Source organism: Talpa occidentalis, unplaced genomic scaffold, assembly GCF_014898055.3.
Source record: "Talpa occidentalis isolate TD23 unplaced genomic scaffold, MPIMG_talOcc4v2.1 talOcc4.4, whole genome shotgun sequence".
Lineage (NCBI taxonomy): Eukaryota > Metazoa > Chordata > Mammalia > Eulipotyphla > Talpidae > Talpa > Talpa occidentalis.
In genome coordinates, this window is record NW_023604295.1 from 79,934,260 (window position 1) to 79,957,895 (window position 23,636).

The 23,636-nt window shown below is 35.3% G+C and overlaps 1 protein-coding gene across 3 annotated transcripts in view; it reads left to right on the forward strand.

Moving 5' to 3' along the window:
• PDCD10 (programmed cell death 10) overlaps positions 1-23,636 on the forward strand; it is a 49,399-nt gene that overhangs the window by 20,387 nt on the left and 5,376 nt on the right. For all 3 annotated transcript variants that reach the window (XM_037525750.2, XM_037525748.2, XM_037525749.2), the window contains exons 3-5: positions 11,164-11,217; positions 15,367-15,484; positions 17,133-17,259. In XM_037525750.2, coding sequence (XP_037381647.1) covers positions 11,164-11,217; positions 15,367-15,484; positions 17,133-17,259 — 299 coding nt within the window. The remainder of the gene's footprint in view (positions 1-11,163; positions 11,218-15,366; positions 15,485-17,132; positions 17,260-23,636) is intronic.

Genomic DNA, 23,636 nt, shown 5'->3' on the forward strand with positions numbered 1-23,636 from the left:
TGGGGACAGTGGAGAGTGATATGTACATTTTCTTCAACTTGAAAACCACACATTATCAGTAGTTGCCATTTCAGATACATGTTTTGGAATTTCAAATGGTGTTAGGTTCCATGACCATAAGAGAAAACTTAAAACAACAACTTGTGTGTAAGTTTATGTTTCTTACATAAAAAATTTGCAGGTACCTAGGCTGCTGTTATTATGACTCAATATTATTAGGAAATGTTTCCTTATGTTCGGTTTCATCATGTATCATTTCCATTATGAAGGTCACTTTAGTATGTAGGGTAGCTGCTGAAGCTCTATCCAGTGTGTTTTAAGTTGTTTTTTGGGGGGGATGGGGAGACAATTGGGTTTTTGGGGTGGTGTACTGTTTTAGCTGCATCAGCTTCCTTATAGGAGCCATTTTGGAACACTTCCATGTGTATCTCATTGATCTTAATCATGTGACCAAATTTAGCTGCAAATCAGGTTGAAAAGCTGAAAATTTTTTTTACTAAAGATTCAGATAGAAAACATCTTTTGAAAAAACCTGTCCCTATATACTACTACAATTAATATTTGAACTTTCTCAGGTAATTCAAGAACCATGGCACTTCCACCTAGAGATGCTCCTTCTTATGCCTATATTTATATATTTCTTTTTTTAGTATTTATATATTTATGCATACAAGAGCCAGGGTACAGGCCGGAGATGCAGGGGGTGAGAGGATTCACCAGAGACAGAGCGGGAAGCAGAACAGGCAGACTCACTGAAATACACTGCTGAGGGGAGCAACAGGTGAGACAGGAGAGGTCTGCTGTGCCATGTGGGTTGCTCTTTGGCTGGCCGGGGCTCGAACTCATGATGCAGAGGCTGCGGACTGCTTTGTAGTGTGGTGCTTAACCTCTGCGCCACCAGGGAGGCCCCTGCTTATATATATTTTAATGCAGTCTGCTGGCCCAGGTTGTTTGTGGGAAATTTCTGTGTTTTATCTGGCACACTTAGTTAGTCTTTACTTGAAGTGAGGGCAATTTACATTGCAGAGCTTCAGTTTGATCCTCTACTTAATGAGGAGGAATGAGAAAAATTTTTCTTTTAGCAATTTGAGTGCTCTTTTCCTATAGAAGGTAAATTGATTTTCTTTGAATTTTGACTTTGGAAAACATTTACAGAGGATACAAAATTCTGGTAAAATTGTACTGTTAGGAGTAATACTGGTATACTTTTTCTAATTTTTTCGTGTGTAAGAAAAATTAATGTGAAAGAAAAAGAAATGGCTGTAAATGGACTAGTAAATTTCTTTTAGAAATAAAGGCAGTGATTATCTGTTCAGATGAGAACTGAAAATATATGTGGGTTAGTGGACCCAGAGTGACAACATACTGTTAAACAATTTCATTGTTGGTTCAGTAACTTAATTGTTAGATGTGAAATTTGAAAGTGAAGCTGGAATATGGCAGACTGAGAGATACTATGTCAAATTGTCAGGCTCTAATCCTCAAATTGAATTTACTTATTATTTATTTTAAAGGTTTATTTTATTTATTTATTCATAAAAGGGCTGGAATGTAGCCCAGAGGTCCTTGGTCAGGGCGTGAGAGGATTCACCAGAGACAGAGTGGGGAGCTGAACAGGTGAATCTACTGAAATCCACCCCTGAGGGGAGCAGCAGGCGAGACAGGAAAGGTCTGCTTCCCCATGTGGGTTAGCTCCTTGGCCAGGGATCGAATTTGTGCTGCAGTGGCTGCCAATAGTTTTATAGTGCTGAGACTTAACTCCTTGCACCAACAAGAAGGCCCCAAATTGAATTCATTGGTATATATCATGGTATCAAGTTTAAGAAGTATTTCTGACATTTTAAAATGGGTATTGAGAAGTAGCAGGCTTTTACAAATGGTGATAGGGGATTTACTCTTTGATTGAGATGAAAACCAGAATGTGATTCAGGAATGAAGTAAAATAATTATTGTACCTTAAAGTGTGAAATGTTTGGTAATGAAAGAATAAAATAGTAGCATTGTTATCTGACTTCCTGGTATGTTAATGAAGCATTCTAAATAAGGTAATCAGTTAAACATTAATATTAATTATTGTTCAATCATGGATTTTCTCTTAATTCCAATGCAGAAACTAAAGTTTGATTTAGCTCAGTTTTTCTGCACTATATAGATTTAGGAAAAAAAAGGTCTAAAGAAATAGCACTAGAACAGTTATACTTCAAAGGTAAATGATTCATTAAATTTTTTTCACAATGTGTTATAAGAGGTATAAATCTTACATAGTCTGGAAGTCATCTTATTGAACAGTTTTAGGTATTAGGACATCCTTTCCTTTTACCTAGGGAAATCTAAGTACTATTATTCTAGCTCACAAGGTAGTTATTTATGGCATATTCTGGGACTTGATGCTTGCTAAACTAAATGAAGCTATGCCAAAACAGCTGAGAAGGTGTAGGCTTCTTGTTTAATCAACTGTAGAGTTCAGAGTCCAAGTATATTGCGTGTGTTAAAAATGTGCTGTAAAATAGGTCTCCTGGTTGCATTATGGAATGATGAGCTTATAGAAACATAAAGCCAACTAGTAGATCAGGTTCTCATGTACTATATTATTTCTTGCTGATTATTTATATATGGAGGAGGAGAGATAATGTGGTTTGTTTTTTCATTCCAGGAAAAGATTCTACATATTTTCATTTCCTTTGAATTTTTGGAAGAATTATTTAAAAGTGAAATAATCATATCTGAAGAAATATGCATAAGACAGAAATTAACAATTTTGCAATAAAATGGGATTTTTAGATCATCAGTGGTTAATGTGACTTTGTATTAGTAAAAGTACTTCTGAATGAGTACTTAATACTTATTAGTACTACTAAAGATTAGTACTACTAAAGATCAGTACTAACAGATTATCTTTCTGTTCAGAGGCACTATTTCTGCCAATGCATTAGATAATATATTGCAGTTCTTAGAATAGTAATAAGCGTGTAGTATTAGTTTTTATTATTAAGGAGCCTTTCATTTTTTTTCTGACAAAATTCTGATCATACCTGTGAGTGTTTCATACTGGTAGGCAATGTTTTAATGAAATATAATTCATTTCACTTTTTGCTAGATGACTGGATAATCCCAGGAACTGAATTCTTTTGGAAACACTTGTTGAAGTTAATATGTACAAAATACAGTTGATTTCATTTGCCATCTCTGTAGTAGCACAGAAATTAGTGGGTGGCCTCTTGATATGGCTACTTCTTTTGACTTTTTTTTTATATAATTTTTTTTCTTTTTATTTTTATATTCCCCAAACAATTGCGACCCCCTTATTTTGACCCCAATACCTCCCCTCCCCGCCTCCCACCCCCCATAGAGTGTCTCTGGTTCATAGTTGTTTGTTGATTTTGATTTTTACTTTCTTATAGTTGTTCTTTTTCCTGGTCCCTTATTTAAGTTTTCTAGATTCCTGCTATGAGACCATCCGGTATTTTTCTTTTTCTTACTGGCTTATTTCGCTGAGCATGATCCCTTCCAGCGCCATCCATGTTGCTGCAAGTTGCATGTGCTTGTCTTTTTTGAATGCTGAGTAATATTCCATGGTGTATATATACCACATCTTCTTGATCCAGTCATCTATTTTTGGGCATTTGGGTTGTTTCCAAAGCTTAGCTATTGTAAACAGTGCTGCTATAAACATAGGGGTGCAAGTGCTCTTTGGAATTGATGTTTCTGTGTCCTTTGGGTAAATACCTAGGAGTGGAATTGCTGGATCATATGGAAGCTCTATGTTTAGTAGGTCCAGAAATCTCCACACAGCTCTCCATAGTGTCTTTTGACCTTTTTTTTAACCAGTTAGCCACCTAATTCTCATTTGAATCATAAGTGTAAATGGAGTTTCTATTGTGATTTGGCCCAGTACTATTTTTTTATTTAGATTTTTAAAAATTTTAACATTTATCATTTTTAACATTTTTTAGACAATATTTGCTTCTCCCCACCCCTCAGATTGAGTCCCCATAGAATCTCCTTCCCCAAGGCACCCATGTACCATCACCACAGTCCCCTGTGCTCCTCCCTTCCTCCCTCCCACCCTCTCCCTCCTCCTCCCCCTGCAGTATGTCTCAGATTTATAATTGTCTGTTTTTGCTTTGTTGTGTTTTGTACTGTTGTTACTATTTTTTATACACTGATGTCTTATTTGGTTCCCCTATATTCCTGTTATAAGTGAAACCATCCGATGTTTTTCTTTTTTCTTCTGGCTTATTTCACTGAGCATAATTCCTTCTAGCTCCATCCACGTTGCTGTGAATGGCATGAGTTTATCTTTTTTGATTGCTGAATAATATTCCATTGTGTATATGTACCATATCTTCTTGATCCAGTCGTCTGTTTTTGGGTATTTGGGTTGTTTCCAGGTTTTACCTATTGTAAATAGTGCTACAATAAACATAGGTGTACAGGTGCTCTTTTGAATCAATGTTTTTGTGTCCTTTGGGTAGATCCCTAGTAGTAGAATTGCCAGATCGTATGGTAGCTACATTTTTAGTAGACTGAGGAACCTCCAGACAGCTTTCTACAATGGTTGGACCAGTTTGCACTCCCACCAGCAATGTAGGAGAGTTCCTTTTTCACCACATCCTCGCCAACATTTATTGTTTTTTTTTTTTTTTTTTTTTTTTTTGGGATATGTGCCATTCTTACTGGTGTAAAGTGGTATCTTGGTGTGGTTCTGATTTGCATTTCCTGATTATCAGGGATGTTGAACATTTTTTCATATGCCTTTTGGCCATTTGCATTTCCTCTTTGGAGAAATGTCTTTTGAGTTCTTCTGCCCATTTCTTGACTGGATTGTTTATTTTGTTTTTGTTGAGCCATTTGAGTTCTTTGTATATCATTGTGATCATTCCCTTATCAGTTGGGTGGAATGCATAGATTTTTTCCCAATCAGTGGGGTGTCTCTCTGTTTTGGTTAGTGTCTCTTTTGCTGTGCAGAAGCTTTTCAGTTTGATGTAATCCCAGGTGTTTATCTTTGCCTTCACTATCACTGCTTTGGGTGATGAGTCTTTAAAGATGTTTCTGAGATGTATGTCTTGTAGTGTTTTCCCTATATTTTCTTCTATATATTTTATGGTTTCAGGTCTGATGTCCAGTTCTTTTAATACATTTTGAGTTGATTTTTGTGCACGGTGAGAGGTAGTGGTCTAGTTTCATTTTTTTAACATGTGGAGGTCCAGTTTTCCCAGCACCATTTATTGAACAAACTGTCCGTGTTCCATTGCATATTCTTTGCTCCTTTGTCAAAAATTAGTTGTTCATATAAGTGCGGCTTGAATTTTGGGCTCTCTATTCCGTTCCATTGGTCTGTGTGTCTGTTTTTGTTCCAATACCAAACTGTTTTAATTATTATGGTTTTGTAGTATAGCTTGAAGATTGGAAGTGTGATATCTCCTTTCTCCTTTGTTTTCATCAGGAGGGCTTTGGCTATTTGTGTTTTTTTGTGGTTCCATATGAATTTCATCAGTATTTGTTCTATTTCTTTGAAGAATGTCATTGGGATTTTTATTGGAATAGCATTGAATCTGTATATTGCTTTTGGGAGGATGGCCATTTTAATAATGTTGATTCTTCCAATCCATGAGCAGGGGATGTCTTTCCATTTCTTTGTGTCTTTTTCAGTTTCTTTTAACAGTATTTTATAATTTTCTTTCTTTAGGTCTTTCACCTCTTTTGTTAGGTTTATTCCCAAGTATTTGATTTTTTTGGTTTCAATTATAAAAGGGATGATTTTCTTGATTTCTTCTTCTTCTGATTGATTGATTGTGTATAGGAAGGCAACTGATTTTTGTGTGTTGATTTTGTATCCTGCTACTTTACTGAACTGGTTGATTATTTTGAGTAGTTTTTCTGTGGCGTTTTTAGGGTTCTCTATGTATATTATATCATCTGCAAATAGTGATAGTTTTACTTCTTCTTTCCCTATTTAGATTCCTTGTATGTCTTTCTCTTGTCTTATTGCCCTGGCTAGGAACTTTAGTATTATATTGAAGAGCAGTGGTGAGTGATGACATCCTTGTCTTGTTCCTGATCTTAAAGGAAAGGCCTCCAGCTTTTTGCCATTGAGAATAATGTTGGCAGTGAGTTTGTCGTGTATGGCTTTTATCAAGTTTAAGGTATGTTCCTTCTATCCCGAGAATTTCACGGCCTTCATCATAAATGGATGTTGGACTTTGTCGAATGCTTGATATGATCATAAGGTTTTTATTTTTCTTTCTGTTGATGTGTTGGATTACACTTATTGATGTTTGTATGTTGAACCATCCTTGTGCCCCTGGGATGAATCCCACTTGATCGTGGTGTACTAACCCTTTGATATATTATTGGATTCTGTTGGCAAGGATTTTGTTGAAGATTTTTGCATCAGTGTTCATTAGGGAGATTGGCCTGTAATTTTCTTTTTTTGTGCTGTCTTTGTTTGGTTTTGGTATTAGTGTAATATTGGCTTCGTAGAACATATTTGGCAGTATTCTCTGTTTTTCAATTTTTTGAAAGAGTTTGGTTGGATAGGCATTAATTCACTGCTGAACGTTTGGTAGAATTCATTGTGAAGCTGTCTGGGCCAGGGCTTTTGTTTTGGGGAAGTGCTTTGATTACTGTCTCAATTTCGCTGCTTGTAATTGGTCTGTTTAGTTGTTCTATTTCTTCTTTGTCCAGCTTTAGGTGATTATATCATTCTAGGAATTTGTCCATCTCTTCTAGGTTGTTGAATTTGTTTGCATATAGGTGTTCATAGTAATCTCTGATTATTCTTTTGATTTCTACTGAGTCTGATGTGATTTCTCCTTTTTCATTTATAATCCTATTTATATGTGTTTTCTCACGTTTTTTCTTTGTGAGCCTAGCTAGAAGTTTGTCTATTGTTTTTATTTTTTCAAAGAACCAACGTTTGGTTTCATTGATCTTTGGATTGTTTTTTTAATCTCCAATTCATTTATTTATGCTTTGATTTTTATTATTTCCTTTCTTCTACTGGCTTTAGATTTTTTTTTATTGTTCTTTTTCTAGCTCTTTGAGGTGTGAGATTAGGTTGTTTCTTTGAGTTCTTTCTTGTTTGTTGATGTGAGCCTGTATTGCTATATATTTTCCTCTTATTACTGCTTTTGCTGCATCCCATACATTCTAGAAAGTGGTGTCCTCCTTGTTGTTCAGCTCAAAGTATTTTTCAGTTTCTTCTTTGATCCCCTCATTAGTCCAGTGATCTTCCAGTAGTGTGGATTTCAATCTCCATGAAGTGGGAGGGCTCCTTGTTTTCTTTTCATGATTTATTTGTAGCTTGATGCCTTTATGATTGGAAAAGATAGTTGGAATGATTTTGATCTTCACGTATCTGTTGATGTTTGTCTTGTTGGCCCAGTACTATTTAATAAAAAAAAGTGACCCATAATCTTTTGGGTGGGGGGAGAAGGGGAAGGATCAGGGGAGGAGATTGTGATGTCAGCATAGGGAATCATGCCTAATTTAAGGAAGTAAGATATGTGTACAATTAGGAACCAATGAACCTACTTATTTTGACCTTAAAAAAAAAAAACTTGATTTTATATACTACATTCTTTAAAACATGAACAATCTGAGGGTTGAATGATATTTTAAATTATGGATTTAAGAAATTGACTGGAGGGGTCTCTCTCATGGTACAGGGGTTGAAGAGCACTATCAAGCTATTGCCAGCCACTGCAGCATGACTTCGAATCCCTTGCCAGCCAGGGAGCTGGCCCACACGGCGCAGCAGACCTCTCCTGTCTTGCCTGCTGCTCCACTCAGCAGTGTATTTCAGTGCATCTGCCTGTTCTGCTCCCCACACTCTCTGGTGAATTCTCTCACCCCTCTGCACCTCTGGCTTACACCTCAGTTCTTGTATGCATAAAAAAATCTTTTATAAAATTGATACTGAGAAATAAAATATAGGGATAAACTGATACTTCTGGAGGGAGCAGTTAATAATAAAGGAGCTCTTTATAGAATAAAAATTCCATGTTTGCTTTTATAAGTGATCTAGAGAATTCAATTTGGCATGTTTGCAGGTAATAGTGCTATCTAATGCTATCAAAAACAAATTGCAGGGCCTCCTTGGTGGTGCAAGGGGTTAAGACACAACCTGCGAAGCTGTCCGCAGCCTCTGCAGCATGAGTTCAATCCCCTGGCCCACCAGGGACCAACCCACATGGCGCAGCAGATATCTCCTGACTCACCCGCAGCTCCCCTCAGCAGTGTACTTCGGTCATTCTGCCTGTTCTGTTCCCCACTCTGTCTCTGGTGAATCCTCTCACACACACACACACCCGCGCCGCCGCCCCCCCCCCCCCCCGACACCTCTGGCCTGTACCCTGGCACTTGTATGCATAAATAAATAAATCCTTTAAAAAAAAATTGCAGGAAGAGTTCCAAAATTGAGAGTAGACAGAAGTGAGTTTGGGGTGAGACCTAATGTTAGACTCACCCATTCTGTCACTTCCTTCCAAATATACTTCAGCAGCCATTTTTCTTTCTCTTTAGGATGAGATGAGAGATGTTTTTAAACCTTTTTTTCTCACTCTGATTCTCTTTTCCTTTATTCTTTACTTAGTGACATGGAAGCCGTCTATGTAATGTTAAGAACTAAGGAGTGCCTCTCTTTGTCCCAGTAGTCATCAACACAGTGTGTAACCTGATGTTCCCTCCTTTATTGGACTCAAAATATAGTGTGTATATACTGTCAGTTAATACTAAGAAAATAATTGATTGTGTTGGTTCTTTTAAGTTGTGGTAACTAACGACTGTTATAACCCACAGCTTTAAAAAAGTTCTGGACTTGTTAGTAAAAGTGAAAACGAAATGGAAATTCTTTTCTGTATAAACTAATCTAAAATCTCCATACCCCCATGTTTTAACACTGAAGAAACCATACTTGGGGGAACTGCCATGGAAAAGGATTTTAAGAAACCACACTCTTCAAGGACCTATTCAAATCTTAAATCATCATAAGGACTTTATATTGAAGCGAAATTGATCCCATTAATTTCCATATAGCCAATTTCTTAAATTGATTTTCTGTGCATTTAGGACTATAGTCTCTTTCTTTGTATCTCTCACACTGACTTTCTTACACTTGATAGAAGTTCTAGGTAGTCCTTTATCAGAAATTACATGCCTAAAAGAGAGTTTTTTTTTTTTTAATAGGAAAGAAACAATTTCCTGCTGCATAGGCTGAATTTATAAATAATTTTAATAACAATACAGATAAATTCATTTATGGGAGATTAAATTCCATTCAATAAGTAACTTTTGTGCCTTTATGCCGGCTACTGCCTGGTCATTGCAGATGTCATATGAATAGCAAAGCCTAGTGAGTTGATTACAAGTTATATGGGTATATAACAGAGTTCTGGTATGCTGCTTCATAGTTCACGGATTTTATTAGGCATTTGACCTTCCCCTTTATTTTCTAAGGTACATACGTATAAACAATATAGAAATGTAGAGATGTTGATTTTTTTCTTGGCTAATTTTATTAATTTTTCACTGACTGCTGGATCTCTCTTTTTACCTTTCACATACTGGACAGGACAGTACAGAATGAGTTAATAATGCTGATGTTTGAAGGCACACATCTGACTCAAACCTTTGATTGGTTGAAAGGGGTCAGAATACTGTGTAAACACCCAAAAAGGAAATTAGTTCTTGTCAGGGTATAGAAACGTTCATGCTGGTTGTCTGCCTTTCCCATCCTAGCACAAGAATTTGAGATTAGAAGAATGCTGGTTTTTTTTTAATATTACATAGCATTCACTATCATTAAGTGAATTATGGGAAAGAAGAATTTGTTTTCATTTTTGGAAGCCTTCATTACTTTTATAAACTCCTTATATACTTGTTGCTTTGCTGTATTTACCTACCTGGGCCCCTGGTGTCGTCCTTTTTACCTACTAAGGCAATGCTAGATTATATAAGATATGTAGAAGCTAAGCTTTGTAGAAGTTATGTGCTAAATTAAATCATTCATTGTTTACTTTTAGAGATAAATTGTTTGTCTGGAGATTTTGTTGCTTTTGCTTTGTGATTAAAGTGAATACTCCTAGGAAGATAAGGTTATTGGCATTTTTGTCTTAATTAATTAAATTGTTTAAAGTTTTAGAGATTCTAGGGGAGTGTGTGTGTGTTATAAAGTAAAATGTGCTACATTTTCATTGCTTGTAGGGATTAAAAGGAGTATTTGCTGTATGTTATATGGGCATAATTTTTTTATGGGACTATTCTACTTGCATAAAAATCTGTAAAGGTTTCATTGTTTTTGTCCATTTGATATTGTTCCTAATGTAAAATAGGTAAGTTGAGTTTTATTGAGCCCAGTCCTTAAAAGAACTAAAAATATCTGCATTTAGTTATTGCTAGTTATTTTAAACCTAGCAGATAACTATTAAACAATGGGGCTATTTTTATGAAATTGTATGTCACCTTTGATTTACTGCAAAAATGAATTATAAAAGTGCAGCAAACATATATCTTTCAGCTAAATCACATATTTGATATAAAAATTAAAGAATTTTATTAAATTTCTGACTTAGTACTTTAACTACTAATAACTTTTAATCCTGATAAGATAGAGGACAAATATAACCACTTCTGAAATCTAGATGATGCAGATTTCAGTTTGAATTACAGTCCTTTTATCAGCACTGTTTGCTTATTAATAAAATACACTAATCTCAGCTTCATCCTTGGCTGATAATTGAGAAGCAATTAAAAAAGGAGGTCATAAGTATAAAGCATCTTAATAAATGTTTTCTTGGTATTGGTCATTACAAACATACACACACACACACATAATTTGCACATAATTGTAAGAGAGCATTGAGAGTTAATCCTGAACTCTGTTATAAAAATTATAAAAATCTACCCTTAAGGTAGAATGTATCTTATTTTCTTATAAAAGGAGTATCTCAGGAACTGATCCATACCTTGATTTTTCATGATTTCTAATAAAAATTTTAGATAGCATGTCTATTTGAAGAATTATGGTGATTTGCAATCACTGGCAAGTATCTTTGTTAACTGAATGATAGATTTATGAAAGCTATTACTACAAAGTAGAATATCAGAAATGGGCATTTTTGAAAAATTGATACTAATAAGGATTTAAAATTTTTATTTCAGCTAGAACGAGTAAATCTGTCTGCAGCTCAGACACTGAGAGCAGCTTTCATTAAGGTAAAGCACAAATAATTTATTGTGATGATTAATAGGTTTTCTATATATATGGGATAATTGCCAATTTATTTCCTTTTAGTGAAAACTGTTCAACCATCTTGTTCCCGTGTTAATGTTCTCTGTAAAGCTTAAAACACTTCCAGAAAGTGAACTGGAACAGATGCTCTTTATCATCATTTATCTTTTTTGTCACTTCATGCATTTGAAACTGACTTCTTTGGAGTGTTCTCCTTAGCTTTACAGCAGATCTTTGAGTTCTTTTCCTTTTATTTGACTTGATTAAAACTTTTTTTAAGATTATAACTCAAAATGATCTTCTTGTTCTTTAACTATACAACATAAACAATGTTTTTGAATTCCCTTAATGGGAATTAAGGATTCCTGGAAAGTCTATAAGTTAACAAGTCACTCAGAGTTAAGTTTTTACATTGTCTCTAAATGTGAGCTGCTCAGTCAGTAATCATTGGCCACATGTTGCTTTTGAGCACTTTGGCTAGTTGGAATTGAGTTGTGATTCAAATATAAAAGTCACACTAGATTTTGAAGACTTCATACAAGAAAAGAGTGTAAAGTGACTCAGTAAAATAAATGAATTACATGTTGGAATGATGCTATCTTAAGTGCGTTCTTAAAATAATTTCCTGTTTCTTTTTATTATTTTAATGTGGCTATTAGAAAATTTAAAGCTACATAAGCTCTTATTTGTAGCTTGCATTATAATTTTTAATTGCGTATCTACTTTTCTTCCTATAAAACTTTATCCACTTGCCCCTCCCAAGTTTATGTCAGAGTGCCCACAGCTTTAATTTTTATTTACTTTTTTGTGTGTTTGTTTCCATCAATACCTAAGACTACGTAATATTTCAGGTAAAGCATTTTAATGTTAAATCTAGAATACATTTATACTTAAGTTTCATTGGAGTTAAAACTGTGCATCCATCTAGCTTGGTATCTTTTTGTGGCAAAGATTAGTGACACCACTCTTAACGAGCAGCTTAGGTGATGTCTTTAGACATCTTTTATATATTACCACAAGAATTTACATTGTATATGTTGGATTATACCTATTTTGACCTGATAATACTCAAATATGGTGCTTGTATACATATGCATTCTAACCTTATTAAGATGCTTCCTTCATTAGGTTAATGAAGAGAATTAACAAAGCAACACAATCAGGTTTTTTCCTCCCTCCTTTGAGTATCAGTGTGATTTTGGAATGACCTTTTTGATCTTAGGGAGGCATGATGGGGGATTATTTTAAGCATCTTTGTGGCCAAAGAAAAGTGATTAATTGCACTGTAGTATTGATAAGGCGTAAATCAGTTTTTCAGCGCTTTCCTGATACCAAGAACAGAGAGAAGATTCACCTATGTATCCTCATAAAGAATACTCTATCTGAAGTAGCAGATGATATTTGCAATGACATTCATATCAGAAATAAAATATGGTTTCGTGAAGCTTTTTATTGTTAATATCCCTATGTGATCTGATGTTTTAACACTAAAGTACAATAAAAGGAAACTGTGCTTTGAGTATGTGGATATGATAGATCTGACTTGATACATGTGTATTTTCCTATTCAAAGCACTGATAATTAGAGATAGTGAACATTATTTTGGAGGACAGCATATCAGTTTTGCACTGATTTATTCTTAATTATATTCAATTTGTTTAATTTCCAATGAGATTAAAGGAGGGCATGTATTGAAAAATGAGGTTTTTGAGTTTTTTTAAAACTATAACTTTTTTAGAAAAAGATTTGGAAAAACTGAACTGATCATATGCCCATATGTGTGTGTGTTTTCATATTTCTAGTTCTTGGTCCATGAAAACTGTAATATTTATCAGGCTTTAATACCTACTTTTGTTTGGAGAAAAAGAATTAAAATAAATTTTCCCAAAATAAAGTAATACTGTCTTCTTAAGATGTCTGTTCTCCATGATTCCTCTCCCCTTTGGGTGATTCTGATATGTTGGCTGTTGAGAATCACTGATCCACAGGAGGGGATATTACTGCCCTTGGAATAGTTTCTCTCACAGTTTGATTCATCCATAAATTGTGTACTCACAGAGTTCAAGGTTGTATTCTGGGAGAAAATCTGAATGTATAGATAGTTAATCTCTGATTTAAAGATTGATATCCTTAATTTGTCAGCCAGGCATTAGGTAAATTTAAGACTTTTAAAATAAAAAGTAAATAACTGAACCAGGACATCAACCAGAATATACTAAGTACAGAAGGTAATAAATAAGACTGCTGTTCTCAAACCATGTGTTGAGGTATCCTAGCATCCCACAGCAAATTCAGTGTGATGAGCTATTTAATAATTTTGAAGGAACACAGTGATCCTCACTATCTTTTTGACACTTTGTGCTACTTAAGGTAGTTTGCAGTTTCAATATATTGAGCTACATTCCTTTCAATGATGTCATATCTTTGTGAGGTTAGACTTTTGGCCACTCCTGTGATAAAAAGCAAGTACCACACAATAATCAGGAAATGAGGATGGCAGGGTCTAAGGTAATTTGAACATTTGAGATACTGTATAGTGCCCAACAAATACACAGATTTCAGTAAGTAACCATAATTATTTCAGAATGAGGTAAAATAATTTTCTTTCATATTATGTATTTTTTTAAAGCTAACATGTTAGGATATATGTAATTATTGTTTCAATCTAATAATAACAACACTATTAAATATTTCTTTTGGCACCAACTGCATTGTTAACTGAAAAAGTTAATAACCTCTTAAATTTCTAATGCCCCAGCTTTGGCAATTTGGGTCTTCAGACCAACTTGCTCTTGAAAAGTTTGTACTTGAACTTTCAGCATTTAACCTTTATTATAATTTAATCAGAGAAATGTTTTTCGACTGGCATTCTCTGTAAGCACATTGAGGATAGTCTCCTGCCCTCTAGATAATGCATTATATTGGTAAATGTACTGCTGCTTAGGGAAGGAAGATAAATGATGGTTACAGAAGCTTATTATTTAAATAGTGTGGTATTTGTAATTTTGGGCCATTTCACCAAATTAATAATGTTCATAGTATCTTAAACCATCTTTTAAAACCTTTAAAAAGTAACAGCTTTTAAAGGTACCTCCTTTTTTTTAGAAATAGATTTTATCCTAAACATAATCATGGAAGGGAAAGTTGAAACAAGGCATCAAAAAATGGAATTCACTAGGACATACTTTGTTATTAATCATCTATTGAAGTGATTTCCCTAAATAGCATTTGACGGCAGTTAAAATGATCCCAGGATTGAGATAAATGTGTATACTTTCTTTTTCCATATTACTTCACAGCCTTTCAGTTTTTGATACTTGAAGCCGAATGAGAAACAAGGTGTTATAATGGAAAGAGCAAAAGGAGCAGAAGAAAGTGGGATCTGCAGTGATATAATGGGATTGAAGAGGCAGAGATTAAATGTGCTTGACAAATAAGGAAGCAAATAGATTGCCATCTGGTTAAGATCGTAAATTGTGTTTCTATTTACTATTTAATGTCAGGGCAAAAAAGTAAAGACATTATCAGCATAATGATTAAAATTGGCAGACATTCTAAAAGAAATTTAGAGTGTGATTATAAAATTTAAAAAATAATAAAAGGGAACAAAATTATTGCGGAAGTCCAGAATCTGAACATTCACTTGGTAAACTCAGAACTCTTTATGCTCAGTCCTGAAATGGCCAGATAGTTTCAGTGCCAAAGGAAGTGTAAGTAAATAACAGACCAATGTAGACTCACTAGTGAAACAAGGTGATAGAGGATTACTGATGTTCTGAAAGCTAGTAAAGGTAATGTTCTGCCTTCATTGATATTCACGTCATATTTTATGAAATTACTGAAAAAGTAATTGATGGGTTATCAGAATACATATAATCTTTATTTTTATCTTTGCTATTAGTATGACTGCAAGAGAGTATAAAGAACTAGGAAATGTTAAATATTTTATGTTCAAGTGGGACGTGTCGCTTAAAAACTGTAACAAAACATTTGTGAATATCTTCATTACACCTGTTGTACAAAGATTTCTGCCTTTATAAACTGAAGTTCTCAACGGGTTTCAGACAATAAGGTTTTGGCCTCAAAATACTATTTTGTTTCTGTAATTCAAACCTACTTTCTCTTTCTAATAGGCGGAAAAAGAAAATCCAGGACTCACACAAGATATCATTATGAAAATTTTAGAGAAAAAAAGTGTAGAAGTTAATTTCACAGAATCTCTTCTTCGAATGGCAGCTGATGATGTAGAAGGTATCAGAAAGAATTTTCTTTGGTTTTCCTACAGTTGTTGAAAAGCACTTCCTCTCAATCTTTATTATTTGACAAAAGGGCTTTCCTTCTTTCCTCCTCCTGCTGATGTTATTAATTTTGTGATGGTAGTGGATAAAAGTATATATTAAATAGAAAGTAGTTCTTGCTTTGGGTTTTATATTTGTTAGATTTAATATAAATCACTTGAAGTATAGTGTGATGCATGCTTTACTGTTTTCCCCTATTAATATATTTGTAAGTTTTATTTTTACTAAGTGGTAGATCCTGTTGGTTATTTTATGTTAACTATACAAATAGCAGTTTGAAGGAACTAGATTTGTTTCTCACTTTAATGTACTTTTTTTTGGCCTGCGCAGATTTAAGAGGCGAATGCAATAACCATTCTCTTTGTGTCTTATTTTTTTTTTTTAATTATTAGAAATGGATTTACTAGTCCTGTTCCACTAAGTTAGAACAAAGGGTAAAATTTTCCATTATTAAGGGAGAAAAAAAGTGGATTTTTATTTTTAATTGTATTCTTTATTGCAGTAATTTGGGCAATGTTTACAACACTGTATGATTTAGGGGTACAGGATCACATCTCTTCAGATATATGTTACCACACCATAGCCAGCACCAAAGCACCAATAATCCTACGCTAAAGTTTATTGACTCCATCCTACTTTTGCTCCTCATAACCTACCTTCCCCAGTCTGCTGCCTCAATTTTGAAGTCAGATTTCTAGGGTTTCTTTTGCTTTAGTTTTCTTGCTCCTTTGTTTCTTCATGTTCCACATACGATTATAATCACCTGATATTTGTCTTTCTCCTTCTGACTTATTTCAGTTGTGAAAAAGACAAAGATTTATCTTATCCCAGTCTTATCCCAGTTGTGAAAAAGACAAAGATTTCATCCAAAAGTAGATGTTGAGTTCATAACTGATAGTATAGTCCTCATCAAGATTTGAGCACTTGCTGCCTTGCTAGGCTAAGTCTAACTCATGTTTTGGTAGATTTGTAATGTTTCCATGTCTATGAATCTGTTAGTAAACTTACATTGTCTATGCCTCGTGGAATTGAATTTCCCTTCCAAAATTAATGTCTGTGAGCTCAGCCCTTGTGTTGGATTTATGTTGGTACTCCCAGTGAGATTTTAAAAATGTGGTGAAGATTTTTGTAGATTGTTTGGGGTTTTGATATAATGAACCATTGTGTGTTCAATAGAGTTTATTAAAATCCTCTTCCCCATTGGCAGATATATTGCCTTTGTATTTGTGATGAGTGTTATTACTTTAAGGTTTCCTTGTGAAGTATAGCTTCAGAGGCCCGATAAAACTATTTAGGCCTTTTTTTCCATATTTATTTATTTGTTTGTTTGTTTGTTTGTTTATGGGTCACATGGGGATTGCTATTTATCCCATATTGTCTTCATTTTCAGATGCTTTACTTGGAGGTAGTTCTATTACTAAACTAAATTGAAATCTAATGAATTCTGCTTTGCAACATGGTCTTTCTAATTATCTGACCTTTCTGTCTTCATACCTTCACCCCTTTGACCATCATTGGGATTCTTAGATTTGAATTTCGGGGGTGAGGGGAGGGTTGAGTAGCTTTTTATTGTTTTTTTTTTTTTTTTTTTCCCCCATCAGAGTACATGATTGAACGACCAGAGCCAGAATTCCAGGACCTAAATGAAAAGGCACGAGCACTTAAACAGATTCTCAGTAAGATCCCAGATGAGATTAATGACAGAGTGAGGTTTCTGCAGACAATCAAGTAAGCAATTTTTTTTTTCTTTTTGCTTCTCCTTTTGTTAAAAATATTTCTAAGGAACCACTTGTTCTAGATTTTTATTTTGATATTAATACTAAAGTAAATTAATAATTTGAAGTGTTTAAATGCTACATTTTTATTTTTAACTTCTAAGTGGTGGGATTTAGTTTTAGAGTATAATAACATTTTTTATTATATTTAGCAACAGTGAATGAATTGTAAATAAACTGAAATGTAATTTGAACCACATAAATAATGGAAATATGTAAATGACAGATTGAAGTGAATAGAGAAGTTGTATAAATTAGATTGTTGATAACAGGGGAAACCATTATTGTTTTTATTCCAAAAATAACACAAGTCTTTAGGATAGTAATGTACTCTTAGGTGTGGCTAGCATTTTCTGGTTTGGATCAAATTGTGAACTATAAAGCCCCTGCCTTTGGAATGCAGGTTAAAGAAGAATGAGAATAGAACTGAGACTGGAAGGCTGACTGGTGAGCAACAGCAAGTAGGGGCATCCTAGCTATGTCAGTGGTAATAAACCAGGGGCAAGAGGACGGGAGAAAGAGGGAAGAATGCTCGTTTTCTTCAGCCTCAGTTATGGAAAACAAAAGAAAGCTGGGAATAGTTATAATGGCATTACCTTTTTAGTATAACCACAAGTAGAAAATGCTAGAAAGTAAAGATTTAGCACAGGTCTTGTTCTGGGACAGGCTGCTTCATACACCGTGTCTAAATTTAAAGAACCTAAGGAAGCACACTTGAAGTATTAACCTCATCTCTCAGAAATAGCATTCTTGGGCCTCCCCTGGTGGCGCAGGTGGTTGAATGCAGCGCTATGAAGCTGTCCGCAGCCTCTACAGTCCTGGTTTGATCCCAGCCGGCAGGCGAGGGTCCCACATGGAGCGGCAGACCTCTCCTGTCATGCCCGCTGCTCCCTCAGCAGTGTTTTTCATCAGTCTGCCTGTTCTGCTCCTCGCTCTGTCTCTGGTGAATCCTCGCACCCTCCTGCACATCTGGCCTGTACCCCAGTTCTCATATAAATAAATAAATAAATCTTTAAAAAAAAGAAAAAGCATTCTTTGTAATTACCATTGCAATATGTTGTTTTAACTGGTTTTGGCACCTCTTTTGAGTGATATTGAGGGAAGAGTATGTCACATTTTAGACAGTAATGATTCATTATGGGTATGCAAACCAACTATGAAGACTTGACCCTCCTCTTCTTTGACAATAATTGAGGACCAGAAAGTACAATAAAGGCTATTCATTGGTTAGCCAAAATCCATTTCACAGGAATAATCCTTAAGGTAAATATTTTGCCTTTAAAGGAAAACCCAACTTCCTTTAACTATTTTTAATATGTCAGGAAAGAAGTCAACTGTTGTGGATTTTTTTTTTTAAAGATTTATTTATTTATGCATACAAGAACTGGGGTACAGGCCAGAAGTGTGGGGGGTGAGAGGATTCACCAGAGACAGAGCAGAGAACAGAACAGGCAGATCGACTAAAGTACACTGCTGAGGGGAGCAGTGGGTGAGTCAGGAGAGGTCTGCTGCACCGTGTGGGTAGCTCCCTGGCCAGCTGGAAATTGAACTTATGCTGCAGAGGCTGCAGACAGCTTCATAGGTTGCCTCTTAACCCCTTGTGCCTTGTGCCACCAGGGAGGCCCTGGATTTTTTTTTTTTTTTAAAGGAAATGTGTTTGGACATAAAAGGAACTCAGACACATTTATTTCTAAAATCTAGAGCACTTTACATGTATTTACTTATTACAACACCCCAATAATAGATGAGGAAGTGAAGCACAAGAAATTAAGTAACTTTCTCAAGGCCACAGATCTTATATGTTGGTAGAGCTGTGTTTAAACCCAAGCAGTTCGACTCCAGGGATTTCTCTGCTATTTCTCAATTGTGGATTCATAATGTTGGTACTGATAATTGAGGGAGAAAAAGTTTTTTTTACTTTTTGGAAGAAGTGTGATAAAGGACATCTTATATAAAATGCCAGCATAGGTAATGGAATTTGTGAATAGTGTTGTGGAAGCCTCAGTAGAAATGGTAGGCCCAAAACCCTTATCTTGATGCCTTGACACTATTTTACTTCCCTAGGGAGTTCCTGAGGCATCTGTGCTAAACCCATTGTGGCTCTAAAAAGAGAGTTTGAGAACCACGTTATTAACAACTCTATTTTATTTTTTTTAAGATTTATTTTATTTAATTTATTTATACAAGCACTGGGGTATAGTCAGAAGCGCGGGAGGGTGAGAGAATTCACCAGAGCCAGAGCGGGGAGCAGAACAGGCAGAAGGACCGAAGTACACTGCTGAGGGGAGCAGCGGGCGGCAGGAGAGGTCTGCATGCCATGTGGGACCCTCCTCCGGTGGCCGGGGGAGCAGCCGGGGATCGAACCGGCACCGCAGAGGCTGCGGGCAGCTTCGCAACCCAGCGCTCAAACGCTCGCCATGGGGGAGCCCCAACAACTCTATTTTAATCATAAGGAAATTGTGGTCAAAAAGCCTGAGAGTATTGTCCATTATCATTGACAAAGGCTGAATTAGCATCTTGACTCTATGGGGAAATAGTAATATTTCATTGTAGTGTTCTGGGCTGTACTCAGCACAACTGAGTTGAAATTAATGATAATTAAAATTAGTTTCATAATCACTTTAGAAAGGATAATATTCCATGAGAAGTAGATGATGTTATATATTATTTCCTAACCTAAAATTCAACTATGTATGAATTAACATACATAGTTACTATGTTAGCAACTATGTATGAATTACACCACAGTTTTGTGGTGTAATTATTTGTATCACTGATTGATATGTATAGTATATCTACATTCATTAATACATTTTGCTACACTTCTGCTTATCTGTTCACAAGTTGATGGATAAAATTGCAACAAAATAAACTGGTTTATCCTTTTGGCGTATTGAACAGCGACTATTTTTCTTAATATTTTACATTCTCACATTTGTTATCTTATTTTTAGCAATGTTTTCCAATAAGCGTTTATCAAATATATTTACTTTATTTGTGCAGGTACCAAGTACCTGTACATGTTATAGTTTCTATTAGAGTAGAAAAATGATACCTATCAGTTAACTATTCAGGTGGTTTATATATATTAGCAGACCTAGATTTGAGTCTCCATTCCAACATTGAGCTTTTATGGTCTTAGATAATTGCTTATCCTCAGTAATTTTAGTTTCTACCTGTGAAAATGAGGATATCCATAAGAATTGAAAGAAATGTGCTTAAAGTGCTTAGCACTGAACCTAGCATACTCTGAATATATGCTGTAACACTATGAAATAGGACTTTCCCCCTTCTCTATCGAGTTGATTAAGAAAAATGATGCAGCAAACAAATGCTTTAAAGTTATTTTAATTATTGAATGTTTTGTTTGATTACATTTATTGCTTACGCAAATATTATTACTTCAGTGTTTAAGTCTGATACATTCCAATTAATGGATGACCAGTAGAAACTCGTCATCTAGTCTTTACAGTAGAAAGTTACACATTTATTTATTTGTTCTTTGTAATCTTTACTTGCATATTCATAGGTGAAAAATTCACCAAGGTTTGGTTCTAGACCAAATTAAACATTTAGTATAGAAATTGCCTTCCTTTACAGTGTTTGCATAAACATGCTTTACAAATTTGGGTGACGTAATTAGAAATTACTATTTCATGCAATTTTTTGATAGAGTGAATGTTTACATTTCATTTGATAACCGTTATCCTCTCAGTGTTTATATTTTCCCAAATTTGTCCCACCGAATAGCTGCAGAATGCAGAATTCCTTTCTTAGAATATACCCATATTATATATCTTAGCTCAGAATCCGTAACTCCAGATGTATATAATTACATTGTAGTTATTTTACCCTCAAGTTTCCTCTTACCTTATATGCTTAATTGCTCTGAAGAATTTTTTTGTCCTCGTATTTTCTCTTGTAGGAAACAAACCCTCAGGTAATTGCTACCACAATTTAGCTTTCCCTGGTAGCAAATCTTGGTACTATAAATAAAATGCAGTTCTTTGAACAGACAGATGACATAATATTTGACAAAAAGCTGCAGATCGGATTTAGAAAAGACCAAGCCTGGGGATAAATAGATTGGTTTATAGAATTCTTTATTAGGTTCTCATGTCAGTACTGGGTCAAACTTTACCTCTAGGCTTTAGGTTCCCAAAACAGTGGTTCATTAGCAGAATCACTTAGATAGTGTTTGTTTTGTTAAGCCGCCTTTTATTTTATTTATTTATTTAAAGATTTATTTATGCATACAAGAGCTGGGGTACAGGCCAGAGGTGCAGAAGGTGAGAGGATTCACCAGAGACAGAGTGAGGGGCAGAACAGGCAGACTGACTGAAATACACTGCTGAGGGGAGCAGCGGGTGAGCCAGGAGAGGTCTACTGCACCATGTGGGTCACCTTCCTGGCTGGGGATCGAAGTCGTGCTGCAGTAGTTGCGGACAGCTTCATAGTGCTGATGTTCAAACCCTTGCGCCACCATGAAGGCCCTGTTTAGCAGTCTTTTAAAGTATAGGCAAATTCCCAGTAATCACTAGTTGACATGGGGCCCCACACAGCAAACTTTCCCTTTTCTCTTTTGCCGCCCCTATTTGTTTGGTTGTTTTGTTTTGTCTTATGTTCCCCAGGAGGAAGCATCCAGTTTCAGAATTACTCTTTGACCTATGGAACCCAACCAAGACATATTTGGAACAACATATGTTCATCTTGTTGATTACCCCTATACATACATTTATAATCCTTCAGTAGCAGAATATTTAAGTATACCACAAACTATGGTTGTGTGTAAACATCTGTCTGATACCTAATTTGTTCCATTGTGTACTTTTTTAATGGAATTAAATTGTGTATTTGAAAATTTTTTGTATTCAGAGATTTGACATTATTTAGTTGTTGAATTTGAAAATTTTCTCACTTAATAGAATATCCTAAGATACTCATTAAGCAGTAATGCATTCATGCTTATCATAGCAATACAGAAGAATTAAATTTGCTTGAAATCTAAATGAGAGGGACAGTCATATAACTAAAAGTGCTCTTACTAGGGACAAAAAAATGATTGGACAGATTTCATTTCTATATAAAATCCATTGTCCTATTTAAATATCTGTAATGTTTCAGCCTGAAACCGGTGTTTTACATATAGGAAGTAATAAGTATTTGTTGAAATATTTATTAGAATGTCATCACTACTGTAGAATAGGCTAAGATATTTCTTTATACAATATTCTGTATACTTGTAATTCTTAGAATGTCCTCATACTAAGTTAATAGAAATATGAAACACACTACATGTACACAGAAATCTGGACACTTTGCTTCTTGGATTTTGCCTTTAAGAACAAAGCTGAGGGCCTCCCTGGTGGCACAGCGATTGAGCGCTGGGCTGTGAAGCTGCCCGCAGCCTCTACAGCGCTGGTTCGATCCCCAGCCGCCGGCGAGGATCCCACATGGCACGCAGACCTCTTCTGCTGCCCGCTGCTCCCCTCAGCAGTGTACTTCGGTCCTTCTGCCTATTCTGCTCCCTGCTCTGGCTCTGGTGAATTCTCTCACTCTCCCGTGCTTCTGACTATACCCAGTGCTTGTATAAATAAATAAATAAATATTTTAAAAAAAAATAACAAAGCTGAAACATTTTAGATATGAAATAACTAAATTCTGACATTTCTCATTAAAAAGTTAATGAGAAAATGCTTGTGATGGTTTAGATTTATAGGTCTTACTATTTTATATCTTCATTTGCATTGCATTTGTCTGGCAGAAGTTTTTGTAGCAATTTATCATTAAGAGAATGGAAGTGAAAAAGATTGGCCTTACAGAATGTGAAGCTATCTGAGAATGCAGAACTACATTATGATCAGTTTGACAATATAAAAATGCTGTAAAAGTAGAAATTGAAAAGGGCGCATAGGTACAAGACACAGAGTTTAGAAGAAATGGTTCAAGAATAGGAAGAATAGAGCCTCCCTGGTGGCACAGGTGGTTGACCACACCGCTGTGAAGCTGTCCCAAGCCTCTGCAGCATGAGTGCCATCCCAGCTGGCTACGAAGATACCAACATGGTGCAGCAGACCTCTCCTGTCTCGCCTGCTATTCCCTCTTCGCCCTCCTGCGCCTCTGGCCTGTAAACAATCCTTGTATAAATAAGTAAATCTTTTAAAAAAAAAATTGGAAGAATAGTCAATTCAAATGAGAAATATGATCCTTTTGTTCCTAGGAAGAGGAGGAAGATATTGATGATAGCTGAAAAGATTAAGGTGGTGGAATATTTTAATATTCTCTCTTCTACTAATTTAAATAGTGGAAATAATGGCAGCAAAAGTTTGG